This window comes from Ipomoea triloba, chromosome 13 (assembly GCF_003576645.1).
Source record: "Ipomoea triloba cultivar NCNSP0323 chromosome 13, ASM357664v1".
NCBI classification, from domain to species: domain Eukaryota; kingdom Viridiplantae; phylum Streptophyta; class Magnoliopsida; order Solanales; family Convolvulaceae; genus Ipomoea; species Ipomoea triloba.
In genome coordinates this window covers 2,070,597-2,089,641 of record NC_044928.1, presented here as the reverse complement: position 1 = coordinate 2,089,641, position 19,045 = coordinate 2,070,597, and the positions used below count along the sequence as shown (strand labels likewise).

The window sequence follows — 19,045 nt, the reverse complement described above, 5'->3', positions numbered from 1 at the left end:
ACTATATCACAAATCTCGGGTACAAAGTTTTAGGCTACCACACGAGCCATATATCCACAAATCATCAAATACAACAACTCCTAGGCCAAAACATTCTTATAATATTCACAGGCTAAAAGGAATAATATCTCGTACTCAAAATATTCAATCTCCAAGACTAGGATAAAAATGAATACAAATATTATGAGATTATTCAAAGAGATGCCTGGAATAAATACAAGCTGACCTCAAATATTTGATGAAGATAGTACCCAAGAGCTAGGCAAACTCACGACAAAATAGCACGGCAAAACTGCACCAAAGATGAAGGAGAAAATAGTTTGTTCCTTCTGCTGATGAACCGCCGAACGCCAAAAGAAGAGGAAGAAGAAAGATGAGTTTTTCTTCCTCTGTTGAACTGCCGAACTCACTGCCTCTCTATGTTTCTCTCTACTGCCGAAAAAAGAGAGAAGAATGGAAATAAAATTTCCACATTTGCTGCTGCCCACTACTGCCGAACACAACAAAAAAAATGGGAATAATGCATGCTTGCTTGCTTTTCCACTTGCTGACAAAGTAAACACTATCAAATGCTTACCACTACATTTTATTTGTTGTTTTCTTTGTTTGTCTTTATGCTGCCAGCTCACTTCTCACATAGGAGGGACCCAACAAATCTCCCCCTACCGACTATGTGAAAGTAATCACCAACTCGGCGATAGAGCAACGAACCTCAGGCCATTGTCCCTTTTGCTTACTCTCCACAGCTTCTTCATAAGACTCATGTTTTCTCCCCATTCAGTCAAAAGCACATACTGACTAGAAGAATAACGAGTAGATGGTATCCGCTCCCTAACAGACCTTCTCGGAAGATCAACTGGAACCTGCGAAGGAACCTCCTGTTCCTGGTGCACAACATCATCAACATGACCATCTACCTCAGCTGCATCATCCTGATATTCTGGTACAAGATCACCATTCTAAACAATTTCCTGAACCTCATCAACATCATGTGTACCTCTGTGGTAAACTGGCTCAATGTCAACCAAACTTCCACTAGCATGAGATTCTGGCTCTTTCACTTTGTCAATATCCTCAATGGTTTGATTTTCAAAGAACACTACATCACGACTTCTGACTAGCTTCTTCTGAACTGGATCATACAGCCTGTAGCCAAATTCATCAAACCCATAACCAATGAAAATGCACTCTCTAGTCTTCGAATCCAACTTAGATCTCTCATCTCTTGGAACATGTACAAATGCCTTACAACCGAAGACTCTAAGGTGATCGTAAGAAACTTCCTTTCCACACCAAACTTTATCAGGAACTTCATTTTTCAAAGCAACAACGGGAGATAAATTGATAACATGAACAGCTGTGGAAACTGCCTCAGCCCAGAAAGAACTAGGTAACTTTGCATCATCAAGCATACATCTGACTCGCTCCATAATAGTCCGGTTCATCCTTTCTGCTAAGCCATTTAACTGAGGTGTCTTAGGAAGAGTTTTCTGATGCCTGATACCGTACCTTCTACAATACTCATCAAACGGTCCACAATATTCACCGCCATTATCAGTACGGATGCACTTCAATTTCTTCCCTGTCTGCCTCTCAACAAGGGCATGAAACTCTTTAAACACACCAAGCACATCACTTTTGTGCTTCAAAGTGTAGACCCAGAGTTTCCTAGAATAGTCATCAATAAAGGTTACAAAGTAATATGCACCTCCAAGTGACCTAACCTTCATTGGTCCACACACATCAGAATGTATCAACTCAAGTGGCCCTGACTTTCTTGTAGGAGGATGGCTCATGAAAGAAACCCTTCTCTGTTTTCCAGCCAAGCAGTGAACACACTTGTCCAATTTAGCCTCCTTTACCCCAGAAAGCTTACTCTTCTTGGCAAGATAATCAATCCCCTTCACACTCATGTGACCAAGTCGTTTATGCCACAATTCTGATACACATTGTTTTTCTACCACATTCACTGAATCATCAGAAACAGAACTTTGCAAAGAGTACAAGTTAGAATACTTGTTACCTCGTGCAACAACCAGCGAGCCTTTAGTGATTTTCCAATGCCCATCACCAAAGAAACAACAGAAACCATCATCATCAAGTTTTCCTGTAGAAATAAGATTCAGTCTGATATCTGGTGCATGCTTGACATCTTTAAGTACCAAAATTGCGCCATTGCTTGTCTCCAAACAAACCGTACCGGTACCCGTCACCTTCACCTGACCATCATCACCCATTCTGAGCTCTCCAAAGTCACCTGGAGTATATGAAGAAAAGAATTCCTTCCTTGGTGTAACATGGTAGGCTGCACCTGAACCCACAATCCAAGTTGTCTCATGGCATGCAACGTTGATGGCGTTTTCATCACAAGCAACAAGTAAATCTGTTCTAACTATCGCAACTTGATTCCCGGTGTCACCATCTTTATTATCTTGCTTCTTTTCTCTTTTCCACTTGAAGCAATATTTCTTGATGTGACCTTTCTTACCACAATAATGACATTCAATATCCTTGTACCTTGACCTTGACTTGCTTCTGCTTTTATCTCTACCCCTCTGACCCTTTTGCTTGTTTCTCCCCCTATCATCTGTAACCAAAATATCTGACTGAGAAGTAGAAGTGTCTTGAGATCTTCTTCTTGCTTCTTCATTCAAGATACCACTATTTACATATTCCATGGTCACAACACCGTTGGGAGCAGAATTGGTCAATGAAACCCGAAATGTTTTCCAAGAATCTGGTAGAGTATTAAGCAACCAGAGACCAAGTACCTCATCCTCAAATTTGATGCACATACCAGACAACTGATCAAGAACGCCCTGAAAATCATTAACATGATCATTGATCAATGTACCTTCCCTGTATCTTATATTCATCATTTGTTTCAGCAAAAACAATTTGTTATTGCCTGTCTTAGAAGCATACAGGGTCTCAAGTTTATTCCATAGGCTCCTGGCATGTGTCTCATTAATAATGTGGTTTAAAACATTATCTTCAACCCACTGTCGAATATATCCACAAACTTGTTGGTGTTCAAAGTCCCACTCCTCATCTCACATATTTTCAGGCTTTGCACTTGCAAACACAGGTAGATGTAACTTTTTCACAAACAGGAGAAATGCTTCATTTTGGCCTTCCAAATGTGATAATTTTTACCATTTAATCGTATCATATTACTCGTATTTGCCTCCATTTCAAATATACCAAATTATCAACCTGGCTCTGATACCACTTTGTTGGGAAAAATCCCACTTCCTATGACAATCAAAATCACAGATCCGACACGGTACACAAATACGAGATAATACACAATAGCCCAAAAATAAATATGAACACAAGTAACACAAGATTTACGTGGAAAACCCCAAAACCACGGGGAAAAAACCACGGGCCACCAACAACAACAATTTCCACTATATCACAAATCTCGGGTACAAAGTTTTAGGCTACCACACGAGCCATACATCCACAAATCATCAAATACAACAACTCCTAGGCCAAAACATTCTTATAATATTCACAGGCTAAAAGGAATAATATCTCGTACTCAAAATATTCAATCTCCAAGACTAGGATAAAAATGAATACAAATATTACGAGATTATCCAAAGAGATGCCTGGAATAAATACAAGCTGACCTCAAATATTTGATGAAGATAGTACCCAAGAGCTAGGCAAACTCACGACAAAATAGCACGGCAAAACTGCACCAAAGATGAAGGAGAAAATAGTTTGTTCCTTCTGCTGATGAACCGCCGAACGCCAAAAGAAGAGGGAGAAGAAAGATGAGTTTTTCTTCCTCTGTTGAACTGCCGAACTCACTGCCTCTCTATGTTTCTCTCTACTGCCGAAAAAAGAGAGAAGAATGGAAATAAAATTTCCACACTTGCTGCTGCCCACTACTGCCGAACACAACAAAAAAAAATGGGAATAATGCATGCTTGCTTGCTTTTCCACTTGCTGACAAAGTAAACACTACCAAATGCTTCCCACTACATTTTATTTGTTGTTTTCTTTGTTTGTCTTTATGCTGCCAGCTCACTTCTCACATAGGAGGGACCCAACAAAATGGAGAGAGGAGAAGAAGTGAAGCATCCGCAAGAATTATACTCCGTATATTGTAAGAATAATTTTGTCCTTTGCGATTTTCCATGCCTCTCGCGTCAGGCGCAACAAATGCGCCTAACGGGCGCGTGCAGTGCTGGACGCGTTAACCGCACTTGACGCGGCTGACCTTTCATTTTTTAAAAAAATAGGATTTGTTTGTTATTTTTTTTCTTGCTCATTTCTCTTTCTTAATCACACTTACAACAACTCCTTAAAAACCGCGAAAAAACTTCATTGATAAAGATGTTCTAATTGGGCAAATTATACTATGCACCACGGTGCACATAGCAATGTGCACCACGTACCTAAACGACGTCGTTTTAAGCATTGTAATCTAATCGTTCATTTTTTTTTTGGAAATCACGTTTCCCGTTTCGGCCGGTCTATGTATTTATGTTAATATTCTGTGTATTCCAGGCAATCATTCTGTGTATTCTAGGCAACCGTTCTGTGTATTATAGGCAACCGTTATGTGTATTCATGTTAGTAACACATGTTGTGATTTCATGTTAGTAACACATGTTGTGATGTGTTTGTGCATTCGAATGTTTAGGAGGATGAGTTCTGTGTATTTTGTGTAAATATGTGTATTCATGTTATTAACACAAGTTGTGATGTGTTTGTTCATTCGAATGTTAGGATGATGAGTTTTGTGTATTGTGGGCATCAATATTCTGTGTATTATAGGCAAACATTCTGTGTATTCTAGGCAAACCTTCTGTGTATTCTATATAATGATTATGTGTAATATAGATAATGAATTCCCTGGAGTCATTCGCGTCCACTAACATCTGTGTATTTTGTGTCAATATTCTGTGTATTCTGGGCAAACATTTTGTGTATTCTAGACAAACGTTCTGTGTATTATAGATAATGATTATGTGTATTATAGATATGAATTCCCTAAGTCATTCGCGTCCGCATCTACTAACACCAAAACGACGTCGTTTTACGTACGTGGTGCACATTGCTATGTGCACCGTGGTGCAGGGTATAACGATTGCTCTAATAGCAAAAAGAAAATAAAGGCCTTCTAATCTGTGTGAAAATTCAAGGCAAAAGGGTCAAATAGGCTCATGTACTATCATTGATTGTTCATCTAGCACCATGAACTAAAATATGGTTCATCTAGGTCATTATAATCCTAATTATTTTTCATCTAGCATTTTTAGCATATTTCTAACAAGTAACCCATCTAATTTGATGGCATGGAAAAGTAAAATTAGAAAAAATGATGACATGTTATTTATATGGATGTTTTGGATGATTTCTACCATATTTAATTAATGAAAAAATAATAATTTCTTGCAATGAAATAGGGTAGAAATCAAAATTGTTATATAAAGTTTTAACTACATGAGTGTATGTATAGCGAGGTATTCATTATCGTTCGGCAATGAGATTTCATGGAAATCGATATATGAAAATTAAATTATTGGGTAAATTTTATTTTATTTTAAAAATAAATTAATATTTTTGGATTTTTGGATAATTGAATAACTTAAGATATTGTATTTTTGGATGATTTCTTGGAAAGAAATAGGACAAAAATCAAAGTTGCTATATAAAGTTTCAACTATAGTGTACTGTGTATGTATAGCAGAGTGTACTGTATATGTATAGCGGGGTATTCAGCGTCGTTCGACAATGAGATTCCATGAAAATTGATATATAAAAAGTAAATTATTTTTTAAAAAATAATAAAATTTACCCAATATAATATCTTAAGTTATTATATTTAATTTTAATATATCGATTTTCATGTAATTTCATTGTCGAACAACTTTGAATATCCCACTATACATACACAGTCGTGCAGTACACTGTAATTAAAACATTATATAACAACTTTGATTTCTACTCTATTTCTTTGCAAGAAATCATTTTCTTCATTAATGAAATAGGGTAAAATCATCCAAAACATTCATATAAATAACATGTCATCATTTTTTATTATTTTATTTTTCCATGTCAACAAATTAGATGGGTTACTTGTTAGAAATTGGCTAAAAATGCTAGATGAAAAATAATTAGGAGTATAATGACTTAGATGGACCATATTTTAGTTCATGGTGCTGGATGAACAATCAGTGTTAGTACATGGGTCTATTTGACCCTTTTGCCAAAATTCAACAAAGCCCGCACGTGAGGTGCAACTTTCTTTTGGCAGAAAAATCTCCAAACTTGTCAAGAAAATCCAACCCCACCCCTTCCTTTGTTAAAAACCTACCCCTCACATTTTACTATTTCAAAAATCCAACAAAAATGACTAATGGTGAAGGTCCAAAGGCAAGAGATTTTTTTTAAGCCCTCACTTAACCATTAAAAAATAACTAAATAATAATAACAAGAGTTAATATCACAAATGGTCCTTTGACTATTGGGTAATACTCATTTTAGTCATCGACTTTCAATTCGACCACAAATGGTCCTCTGACTTTCATTTTTTACCACAAATAGTCCTCCATTAAAATTTTTGTTAAATAGGTGTTAAATCTAGGAGTATTATCACCAAATTGATATATATATAATGGTTATAAAACAAAAATGTTTAGAATTTTTCACCAACAAGCATAATTGAAATAATTAACAAATATAAATACTCATAAATAAAAAGACAATATACCTTATTCTCGTAATTATGCGTACAAAATAAAGATATAATATTAGAGCTATCAGTTTTAATTTAACCAACAGATTAAAAAATAAGAATTTTTTTTCAAAAATCTTGCTTCCATCATTTTCATGGTTGTTCATACATGACTGATTAATAGTTTTCACTCTTCATTACTCGATCGGACATAACTAAAGGCCGCTACTGTTGAATTAATATAATTAATCAAGTACAAATTGTGAACATTAATCATGGATTTTTATTTAATTTGTTCATTTATGTAATTTGTCAAATCTATTTTGTTTTTATATTTATTAACTTAATGTTTATTAATGTTTGGAATTAATTATGTTGTCATATAATTCTAAAGAAAGAAGTAATCATAATAATATTAATCAATTTGACAATATTATCTCTATATTTAACACCTATTTAACAGAAATTTTAACAGAGGACTATTTGTAGTCAAAAATGAAAGTCAGATGACCATTTGTGGTTGAATTGAAAGTCGAGCACTAAAAGGAGTACTAACCCAATAGTCAGAGGACCATTTGTGGTATTAACTCTAATAACAATAAGTGGCATTGCGCTTTTATTTACCCTCTATGTCTCATTTTATCTGTAATATTTACTATTCATTGGTCAAACTAACTCTTTCTTTTTTCTGTTTATTTTCTTTAGTATTTTGTACTTGTTTTTAAATTTATTTTTTTGTGTTTAATAGTAATTTTAGTGTAGTTTCTAAATATATAAATTTGATATATTAATACTAAAGTTAATATTATAAAAAATTAGATTAAAAATAACTTTAGTCAAACCTCGTTAATCGAACCAGACACATAAAGTGGGACAGAGGAAGTGTTTAATTATTATTCTTTTGTGAATAGAAATATCTACAACGTAGACATAAACTGAACTAGAAATATCATCTATGACAGCCTCAACAAAAACTTTAAAAAAATGCTGAAAAGAATTGAACTCGTGCAGGTACAAGAATCATGTTATACCCTTTTGGTATATATATATATATATATATATATATATATATATGATCGCATTCAAGTGAGAACTACCCGCCCAAGAGAGAACTGAGAACGCTTCGCAGCGCGTCACGTGTCCATATGTAGCTGCACCTAGCGTTATAACTAGGTGTACCTAGGTGCATGAATGTTAATAAGGTAAATTACTTACACTTGTACGTGAAAATAGGTGCACAAGTGCAAGTAAAATGTATTACATGTGCAAGTAAATTGTACACTGAGCATCAATACTAAGTGCACCTAATGTTATAACTAGGTGCACCTAATGTTATAATTAGGTGCACCACCTACGTGCATGAATGTTAACCAATGTTGCAAAAATCGTGCCTAGGCGGCGCCCTGTCGATGCGATTTTCGCCAGAATCGGCAAATTCCGCGACCGGAGCCTAGCCCGCCTAGTCGCCGCCCAGGCGGCTGTTCGGCCGCCTAATCACGAATTCTTTTTTTTTTTTTGGAAAAAATGTCAAATAGACCACTGAACTTGTCGCTTTTGTGCAATTGGGCCATTGAACTTTAAAAGTGTGCAATTCAACCATCAAACAAGCAAAATTTGTGCAATTGGACCATTTTTACAAAATTTTTTAATTCAATTTGAGTTAAAAACATTTCAATATTGACTCCCAACTAGTATGGTAGAAGAAAATGCCACTCTTAATACATATATGTTAGTAATATAATTGGATTTTACTAGAAAATTTTTGTAAAAATGGTTCAATTGCACAAATTTTACTTGTTTGATGGTTGAATTGCACACTTTTTAAGTTCAATGACCCAATTGCACAAAAGCGATAAGTTCAGTGGCCTATTTGACACTTTTTCCTTTTTTTTTTTTTTTTTTAATTTGGGTTAAGTCGTAGAAATAGGAAAAGGGTTTAAATTATTAAAATTGCGATCGCAAAGCCTTTCCCGGACTCTGAACTCCGAAGACTCTTGACGCCGTGGGTCTCGCCTCCTCACCAGCGCCGTCCACCGCCTCCGAAGCCTCAGTCCTTACCGGCGATGCAGCTTCCTGGTAAGTTTTCTCTTTGTTTGTTTATTTTTTTCCGTTCCTTCTCTCACCGTCTCTGCTCTTCAGTTTTGGATGGAAAATGGCTAGGAGTGGAGGTTGTGGCTGGTTGCTCTCCACTGTTGCTTCCATTATTTTGATTTTGGATTGAAATTGAAAATGAGAGACAGTGACGGTGGACTAGGTGAGTGACGATGGCGGTGGATTGCTCTCCATTTTTGCTTCCGTTATTTTGATTTTGGATTGAAAATGAGAGACGGTGGCGGTGGACTGGTTGAGTGACGGTGGCGGGATTGCTCTCCATCATTGCTTCCATTATTTTGATTTTGGATTGAAATTGAAAATGAGAGATGGTGGCGGTGGATTGCATTCTTGATGTTGTCAATTTGTGATTCACTGGTTTATGAATCTTATGATTTCATCTGTTTGTCCCTACTGAACTAACAAAATGAGTTATATAAAACTTAAAAAAAAAAAAAAAGGAAAACAAAATCGGACGCCTAGGCGCTAGGCGCCCCCCAAGCGCCTAGGGGGCGCCTAACGATTTTTACAACCTTGATGTTAACAAGATAAATTATTTGCACTTGTAAGTAAAATGTATTACAGGTGCAAGTAAAATGTACGCTGATCTCAATACTAAGTGCACCTAATGTTATAACTAGTTGCACATAACGTTATAAGTGGCGCACTTGGGTGCATGAATGTTAACAAGGTAAATTACTTGCACTTGTAAGTGAAAATAGGTGCACTTGTTAGTGAAAACTAGGTGCACTTATAACACAATTACTTGCAACAAAGTTTAAGTTATTTACGAAAATGCCAACACATCATTTTTTTTTAAAAATTACATATGATTCGTTGATCTGGACACATGGACGGCTGCGAAACGTTCTCAATTCTTTCCTAGGCGATGGTTCGCACCTGAGCGCGCCTATACACACACACACACGATCGTGAGATCATATCTTGTGCATTCATTTAATAATTTAATGATCTAGATTAATTTAAGATGCTAAGTTGAATTTTTTGCGAACGGTAATAAAATGTGTGCGAATGGTGATTAAGTGTGTCGGTGATTAAATGTGTGCGCGGTGATTGATGTACAAGATTTGATCTCAAAATTGTTTAATGGTCTAGATTGATTAAGATTCCAAATTAAAGTGTGTGCGAACGGTGATTAAATGTGTGCGAACGAAGTGTGTGTGTGTCAATCAATTTAGACCATTAAAAAGTATTATATGGATGCACAAGATGTGATCTCACGATCTTACCTAAGCAAGTGGTCTCACTAGAACCCTACCCGAGTTAGGATCATATGAGATCACTTGTTTAGGTAAGATCGTGAGATCAAATCTTGTGCATCCATTTAATAATTTAATGGTCTAGATTGATTTAAGATGCTAAGTTGAAGTGTGTGCGAACGGTAATAAAATGTGTGTGAATGGTGATTAAGTGTGTGTGGACATCAGACGGTGATTAAATGTGTGCAAATGGTGATTAAATGTGTGCGAACGGTGATTGATGTACAAGATTTTATCTCAAAAATTTTTAACCGTCTAAATTGATTAAGATTCCAAGTTGAAGTGTGTGCGAGCGGTGATTAAATGCGTGCGAACGAAGTGTGTGTGTGTCAATCAATCTAAACCATTAAAAAGTACTACATGGATGCACAAGATGTGATCTCACGATCTTACCTAAGTAAGTGGTCTCACTAGAACCCTACACACACACACACACACACACACACACATATATATATATGTCCTTAATCCAGTGAGAATCATGCCCCAAGTGACAACGTGATGACAAATCCAAACCATTGATCTAGTAGATCTAACAATTGAAAATATACAAAACATTATAATATTTATGAAAATGACCTCACTCATTTTAAAATTTTGTGATATTTATGAAAATGACCCCGCTTATTTTTTACTTATTTCTTATCCATCATATGTTACAGATCAGTGGTTTAGATTTGACCACACGTTTTTACCTGAGGAGTACTAACACACCTTAAGTACAGAAACCACGCACTTTAAGAAGGAAAACCACACTTAAAGCTTCAAACCGACACACCTTAAGTTTCAACAACTGACGCACCTTAAACACACAAACCACACACCTTAAGAAGGGAAATCATGCACTTAAGGAGTAAAATAACGCACCTAAAACTTTAGATCGACGCACCTAAAGTTTCAATAAAAACACACCTTATGTCGTCACTAAGAACTAACACACCTTAAGCACAGAAACCATAAACCTTAAGTTTGACCAATATGAAAAATTACCAAATTGGCACTGCATTTTTTTTTAATAATTGTTAATTCTGGACGTTGTATTTTTCAAGATCAATGACTCTCCTCACACCGCACAACCGCATCTGAGTACACCATCCGTATTTGAACCGTATTATATATATATATGTGTGTGTGTGTGTGTGTGTCAGATCAAGTGCGGAAAGGCTCACAGGTGAAAGATGGGGTGAGATATGAGCCGTCAATCAAATCTAGATTAACAACCCAAATCAATAAAAATTAAAAAAAAAAAAAGAAAAGAAGGTGTGTCCTAAGTTTAATGAAGCAACGTAAAAATGGCGCACCTTAAGTGTTACAAAGATGCACTTTAAGTTGTAGGATAACGCACCTTATGTGTTAAATTGGCGCACCTTAACTGTTAAATTGGCGCACCTTCAATGTTAAACATGGCGCACCGGTCTTTAGTGTTACAAAGACCCACCTTAAGCTATAGAAAGACGCACCTAAAGCTTTAGATTGATGCACCTTAAGTTATAACAAAAAACGCACCATAAGTTCTCAACTGAAGAACTAACGCACCTTAAGCCTAGAAACCACACAACTTAAGCTACAAAAAGATACACCTAAAGCTTTTTTTTTTTTTGAAAACATACACCTAAAGCTTTAGACTGACGCATCTTAAATTTCAACAAAAAATGCACCTTAAGTCATTACCTGAAGAACTGACGCGCCTTAAGCACATAAACTACACGCACCTTAAATATTAAATCGACGCACTTTAAGCACAGAAACTATGCACCTTAAGTTTCCTTCAATTTAGGCTGTTGATTTTGATTAGATCAAGGGTTGAGATTAAATTGATCATCTTTAACTATTAACCAACTTGCGAGCTAGCATGTACATAATTTTATTATCAACTTTTTATTCCACATCATCTAGCAAGTGGAGCATTGGCTAGGATGAGGATAACTTGATGCATCTTTGTTGACATAGAAAATTTGATAATATTGATTATTTTTAATATTAAAATATTTGAAATTATCAAATTTTCTATGTCAACAATCTTATCCACCATCTTATTTAAACATATAAATATTTATATTAAAATTATAATATTAAACAAGCAAGTGACTCAAATTGTTCAAGAATAAGTATATGTGAAATGATATATTGCACATGAGACTGAACCTATTTCTGTTATCACAAGTGATTACAATAAAAATAAAATCAAATTAGAGTTAGTTGGTCAAAAAGCTTGAATTGATATATGGCGACTTTGACTATGTATTACTCCGTAAATCGAAACCAAATAAGTTTTGGGTCACACTTATATGAGACTGTCTCACAGATCTTTATTCGTGAGACGGGTCGGGTCGAGTCAAAGCACCATGCAAATGTCATACTTATATGTGCAAATGTCATACTTATATACTCAAATATAACACTAATCAAGAATACAATTTTTGTTACTTATAAGAGAAAAAGTAATACATTTTTCATAATAAGTAATGTTGATAAGTGCCCCTTATTTATAAGGGCAAATATAATATTTTTGAGGAAAAATGTAATACTTTTAAATCGAAATGTAAAAGTATTGTATTTTCCGTTAAAAGTATGACATTTACCTTTATAAGTAACAAAAATTTTATTCCCGATTAGTATTACATTTGAGCATATAAGTATGACATTTGTGCATATAAGTGTTACATTTGCATATTTATCCAACTCGACCCGACCCATCTTATGGTGAGACGGTCTCACACAAGTTTTTGCCATAAGTTTAGAGAGGAGGATCAATAATGCATGCCAGAGCATAGCATTGAATCCATTGATGTATTCGGTCGTACCAAATATATGCGTGGTCCTTGTGGATAGAGATAAGATTGTAATGTGTGGCCACAATATATAGAAAATAATAAATAAAATTGAAATATCTCTCCCGTAAATGATGGCTCTCTTGATATTTTGATTGGTTGGATACAAACTCGAGACCAAAATGAATGGAATCATCACCATGCATTCATGAATTGATATTCTGAATCCTATTTTTGTTACATGATTTTTTAGTGTAATTTATTTCTTTGGTGTATATTACATAAAAGTGAAGTTTATTTCGTGTATACTCTTGAGTAGTTGTTGGAGATTTTTCTCACCACCAAAACAATAAATTAAAATTCTATCATGCATGCATTTTGCTTTTCTTTGGTGATTTTTAAAATTTATTTTAGATATAACTTAAAAGGTTGGAGGTCGAATCTTTGACATGCTAACCTTAAGTCAAAGATTGGTTTCATGACTCTATAAGGTGTGGCCAATAGGTATAACATGATTTTTGTATTTGTACGAGTTCAAATTTTTTAACAATGTTTTTAAAGTTTTTGTTGAGCCTAGGTTGCATATATTTCTATTCATAAAAAAATAAAATAAAAGAGCAATGCCCACTTAATTATTAGGTTAATATCTGCAAGGGGCAAATTGAGAGAAAAGGAATGTTATATCACAAACCTCTTAGCTAGGCTACTAGCATTCACATTTCTCAAAGAAACAAACAGAAAAATATTAAGGGAGATCGAGAGATGGCTTGTGTTGCTTTAGCTTCTCTGATTGCAACAATCAAGCTTGAGTTTCTACAACCCTTCCCAAGAGTCCCTCTTCATCATCATCAAGAATCAATAATCCATTCTTTCTTGGGAATGATTTCTTCTTTGCAAGCCTTTCTAAAGGAATCCAGGGGTGGTGCTGCAATCAAGGATTTGGAAATCCAAATCAGAGACTTTGCACTCAAAGCCGAAGACAACATAGAAATACAAATAAGCAACTTTGTGTTGGCCAAAGACAGAGAGGATGAGGAAAAAGCTTCCCAGCAACTCCATCAAGCCTTGCAAGAAGCAGCAGAAAACGCATCAGAGTTGTTGAATAACATAAGCAATGAAGCGGATGATGAGAATGAAATTCAACCATCAATTCATTGGCTAAAGCGTGCTTATTCGGAGTTTGAGAATGATAAATTTGATGGATCCTCACAGTGCTTTCCAGAGCTTGTGGGCAGAATGGTTGGTCGTCACCGTGATCATGAAGACATAATAAAAAATCTCATCCCAAACTCTTCTAATAATTATTTAATCCCGGACTACTCTGATAAGGTAAATTTGGTCTTCATTGTTGGGATGATGGGCATTGGAAAGACTACTTTAGCTAAAAGTGTGTATGGAGATCCACAAGTTGAAGATTATTTTGATGTACGTGGGTGGATTACAATGCCTCAAGAATACAACAAGAGCCAAATGATACGCCTCCTTCTTCGTTCAATTTCACCCGCAGTGAAAAACAAAATTGGAAAAGGAAGTGCTCCTAATAACCTTGTAGAGCAGGTAAGGACACAATTGCGTGCCAAAAGGTTTCTAATTGTATTGGATAACATACACGACAGTCAAGCTTTGCATGATATCCAAATATGTGTTTATTGCGGTGATCCTGGGAGTACCATACTGCTAACCACTGGGAACTTCAATCTCGGATTCGACCCTATCTTCTATTACCATAAGTATACCCATTACATGACTTTGCTGGATCAAAACCAAAGTTGGGATCTATTTTGCAATAATGTGATTTCTCTTAAAGGCCGTGTGGCGCTTGACTTTGAAAAAATCAAGAGTCACATTGTAGAGATATGTGATGGACTACCATGGTCAATTGTTGCAGTTGCAAAACGCTTGACTAAATGTCATGACATATTAAAGGAGTGGGAGAAAGTCAAAAAGGAAATGGAGTCACTGGGAATTCTAGATCGCAATGCTCTCACTTTCCATTACAATCAATTGCCGGAACATTTGAAAGTTTGCTTTTTATATTTTGGAGTCTTTCCAAAACGTAAAGAAATCCAAGTTAAAAAGCTTATTTGGTTGTGGGTTGCTGAGGGATTTTTGGAGCCATTGGAGCATGAGGTGTTAGAAAATCAAGGTTATGTGTATTTACAAGAATTTATTGATAGAAGTCTCCTCTTAATATGCAACCAAGGTCGTGATGGCAACATTAAGACTTGTAGGATGCATAGTACCTTACATAGCTTTTGTGTTGGAGAAGCTCAAAAAACAGGTATTTTTTGTGCAATAAATACTCTGCAACATACTACATTGCCATTAAGTGAGTTTGCAAATTCAAGTCGTTGGTTAAGTTTATACACACATAGTTTCGACTATTATGTGTTGTTTAGTACAAACAAACCTCGCTCCATTTTTTTCTTTGATGATGATCCTAAAACTTTTGTGCCTTTCAAGTTGTTAAGAGTTTTGGCCTTTGTTCCATCTCCATTCCTCCAAAGAGTGTCAATGCATTCGAGGCATTTAATTTTTTTGAGATACTTATTCAAAGGTTTGAGGGGCTAGGTAATATAGTGTCAAATAACCCGAATTTGCACACACTTATTGTTTCCAGTGATGAACCACAAATTGGAGCTCCTACAATTCATTTGCCATCCACAATTTGGGAGTTACCACACTTGAGGCATCTTGAACTTGGTGATATGTATACAATAGACGATCCTCCAAGCCGGGTTACAATGATGAATTTGCAAACATTATCTTTGGTGAGCCCAACTCATTGTGGAAGGGAAGTGTATTTCAATTTTCCAAACATAAGAAAAGTGAAACTTTTTTATAAAGAAGACTTGGTGCCTAGTCACATTGGTAGCAATCCCATCACTTTGTATAATCTGGACTATTTGGAATGGCTTGAAAGGCTAACAATTTCAATTTCGATTGGCTGCATTGTAACCCTTCCAAAAAGGTTTATGTTTCCTTCACAATTGAAGAAGTTGAAGTTGAGTGGGACTAAACTTTCTCAAAGGGATTTAACAACAATTGGAATGTTGCCGGAGCTTAGGGTGCTCAAGCTTGAAAATGCCTTATTGGGCAGAGTGTGGGAAGTAGCTGAAGGAGAATTTTATAAATTAAAATTCTTGCTCATTGAGAATAAAAACCTCAAGCAATTGCAAATTGATGAAACAAACACTTTCCTACGTCCTGAGCGTCTAGTCCTAAGATGCTGTTATTGTCTGGAACAAATCCCATTAAGCTTTGTTGGTCGCAACTTGAAGCATATTGAGCTGGATGGGTGTAACCTTTCCATTGTTGCTTCTGCCAAGCAGCTCTATCATAAGCAGCTCAATCATTTGTTCGGTCGAGCTGAGGTTAGAAGCTAAAATGCCATTCATTCTTGATAATTAATTATTTAAATTCTATTCTATCTTTAAAAAACTTGTTACTATCTATTAATTTCTTTATTTTTCTCAAAAAAAAAATCTATTAATTTCTTTATATGATCTCAGTTTATTTTCTCCATTTTGCTTTTTCCTTTCTTAGCTCATAATCGACGGGGCTGTATTTATGGACTACTATCCGCATTCAGAAGAAAATTTTCACAGGTAAATAAATGAAATTCATGCAATGGAACAGAAGTTTCAGGTTCGAATTTGCATTATTTTGATGAGGGGATTGAGTTTTTTCATTGGAATATGTGTTTTAATTTATACGTTTGTATTGTATGTATTGAGTTTCTAACAGTAATTGCAAATTGTCTAATGATCTATAACAAAGTCAAAATCTTACCTTTGATTTATGGAAATCCTGCAGCCGACGATGATATGATCACAATGGACTATTCACTTTCAATTTATCAAAACTCGCTTTGTGACCCAGTCAACAAAAGGATCACAAGGTGGTAAAGCAGCTTAAAAGTCATGATAATTATGATAAAGTTGAGGTTAGAAGCTACAATGCCGTTCATTCCTGATAATCTATATCTATATCTATATAATAATAGAAGTGCCTAGCAAGAGTTTTCCCCCCAAAATTGGAGGGCAGTTTTGTAAAACCAAACTCATAATTATTTTAATAAAAATCATTGATTAATGATAAATAATTGTATGATAAAAAAAATGATAAACAAGGAAAGAATATGAAATATTCCTATAAATTTTTGTCTGAAATCAAAGATATACCTTTTTGGGGATTATAACGTTTTTTATATTAATTAAAAATTTGAAATCTTTTACCTTTCTTGATCTCATCCATTGTGTATAAATACACTCTATATGACCATACACAACCCATCATCTTCACAACCCAACTAAGGTTATTATTTCATGGAGTTGTGAGTGGTTGGTTTGGAGGATCCGTCGGCGCGGTTGGTGGTGAGATTTTCCGACATTACATTCTGTTATACTTACCATTTTTTTTTTCACGCTTCAACCATGGATTTTTGGGAGCCTTTTGATTTTAATGAGTTTGGTTAACTATGGCGTTTGAGTTGGTGTCGTTGTCTATTTGAACGGTTGACTGGTGGGTGATTTTGCAAGTTCAAGATGGTCCGACGTGGCTGAGTTCTGCCGATGGGTTTTGTGTTTCGTTTGCTGTTTCCTTATGGATTTGTTAGGCTCAGTATGGTGTCATGGAGTTGGGGCTTGTGCTGGACCTTGGGGGCGTTGCCCATTGTTTCTTTCCGACATCCTTGTGTTTTCCGGCCATTATAGTTTGTTTCTTTCCGACATCCTTGTGTTTTCCGGCCATTATAGTTGAGATTTATTGTTTGTTGGTTCAACTGACGCAAAGCTTGAAAATTGCTTTGGACAATGGCTTATCATCTTTGAGTTTCACTATCTAAAGGCAATGTGTTGTTATTCTAGATGAGATTTGCTATTGTAAATATCATTGGCAGAGTGGTAGAGATATACAGAGGGATATTGGTGGGCGGATGGTTAGGCTCATTGACTTTGTCCTAGAAGATGCAAGGTACTCCTATTTCTTTATTTATGCAGTTTATGTTAAGTTATGTGCACTGTTTTTTTTTATTTTTTTATAATTTGTTTTTTCTTCTCCAGTGAGAATCAACTACACTGTACAGTTTGGGATGCTCATGTGGATCAGCTGCTCCCTTATTTCAATTCTACCTCAATTGAGCCAGTCGTTCTATTGTTGCNTAGATGAGATTTGCTATTGTAAATATCATTGGCAGAGTGGTAGAGATATACAGAGGGATATTGGTGGGCGGATGGTTAGGCTCATTGACTTTGTCCTAGAAGATGCAAGGTACTCCTATTTCTTTATTTATGCAGTTTATGTTAAGTTATGTGCACTGTTTTTTTTTATTTTTTTATAATTTGTTTTTTCTTCTCCAGTGAGAATCAACTACACTGTACAGTTTGGGATGCTCATGTGGATCAGCTGCTCCCTTATTTCAATTCTACCTCAATTGAGCCAGTCGTTCTATTGTTGCAGTTATGCAGACCCAGGTTTCTAGACAATAAGTAATATGCTCCTAAATAATTTTTTTTTGTCCTGATTTCATAATCACAAATCATATCAAGTGAAGGTAAAATAAAAGTATTGGTTACCTGTTGAAATGGTTTATTTGTTCTAATCCATCTATTCTTGGTTGTCAATCTTTCCCATCCTCATCCTTTGTAGTGTTCTGTCTGCAATAACAAAGTAAGAATGTTAGACTTTTAACATGTATGAGTTTGTTTAGGTGGTGGAGTTAGAATTTTCAGTTCCTTTGATGCGACTAAGCTATTGTTTCATCATAAGAGTCCGTAGTTCACTACATTTGTAAAGAGGTAAGTTTATGAATTAGTGTTGATTCTAATTTTTTATCCCTTGGGATAGGGAACTGTCAGAGTTGGTTGGTATATCAGCAGAAAATCTACTTAACAAGTATGGGGTGGTAAGTGTGGTTCTAACTTTTTTTTTTTTTTTTTTTTTTTTTTTTTTTTTTTTTTTTTTTTTTTTTGTATCTTGGTAGGCTATTTTGTATCTGGACTGATCCTATGTTATGCATCTATGATATATTTTGCAATTCAGTGGAAGTTTACCTCTCAGTTCAGCTATTTCGCTTTTCTCTTCCCCACATTGGCTCCTTATTGTTGTATGTCATTATTTGATGTGTAGAGTTCCTCAATTGCATCGCATTGTTGAAGTAGTCTACATTGAAAAAGAAAAAAGATTAAACTGAGAAAAGAAAAATG

The 19,045-nt window shown here is 35.4% G+C and overlaps 1 protein-coding gene, 1 long non-coding RNA gene and 1 pseudogene across 5 annotated transcripts in view; all 3 read left to right on the top strand.

Moving 5' to 3' along the window:
- Positions 1-8,657: 8,657 nt before the first annotated feature.
- LOC116000891 lies at positions 8,658-9,200 on the top strand. The gene is made up of 2 exons (XR_004094185.1): positions 8,658-8,773; positions 8,837-9,200. It is a non-coding gene; the product is annotated as an uncharacterized LOC116000891 (long non-coding RNA).
- Positions 9,201-13,488: 4,288 nt separating this feature from the next.
- Positions 13,489-16,858, top strand: LOC116002730 (annotated as a pseudogene).
- Positions 16,859-17,570: 712 nt separating this feature from the next.
- LOC116002731 overlaps positions 17,571-19,045 on the top strand; it is a 3,190-nt gene continuing 1,715 nt past the window's right edge. Inside the window, exons 1-4 of one of the 4 annotated variants that reach the window (XM_031242900.1) lie at positions 17,571-17,743; positions 18,041-18,110; positions 18,200-18,313; positions 18,687-18,744. In XM_031242900.1, coding sequence (XP_031098760.1) covers positions 18,073-18,110; positions 18,200-18,313; positions 18,687-18,744 — 210 coding nt within the window. In that variant the 5' untranslated portion in view covers positions 17,571-17,743; positions 18,041-18,072. Of the gene's footprint in view, positions 17,744-18,034; positions 18,111-18,199; positions 18,899-19,045 lie in introns of those variants that run through there. The other 3 variants (XM_031242899.1, XR_004094537.1, XR_004094538.1) reach the window with 3 other exon arrangements.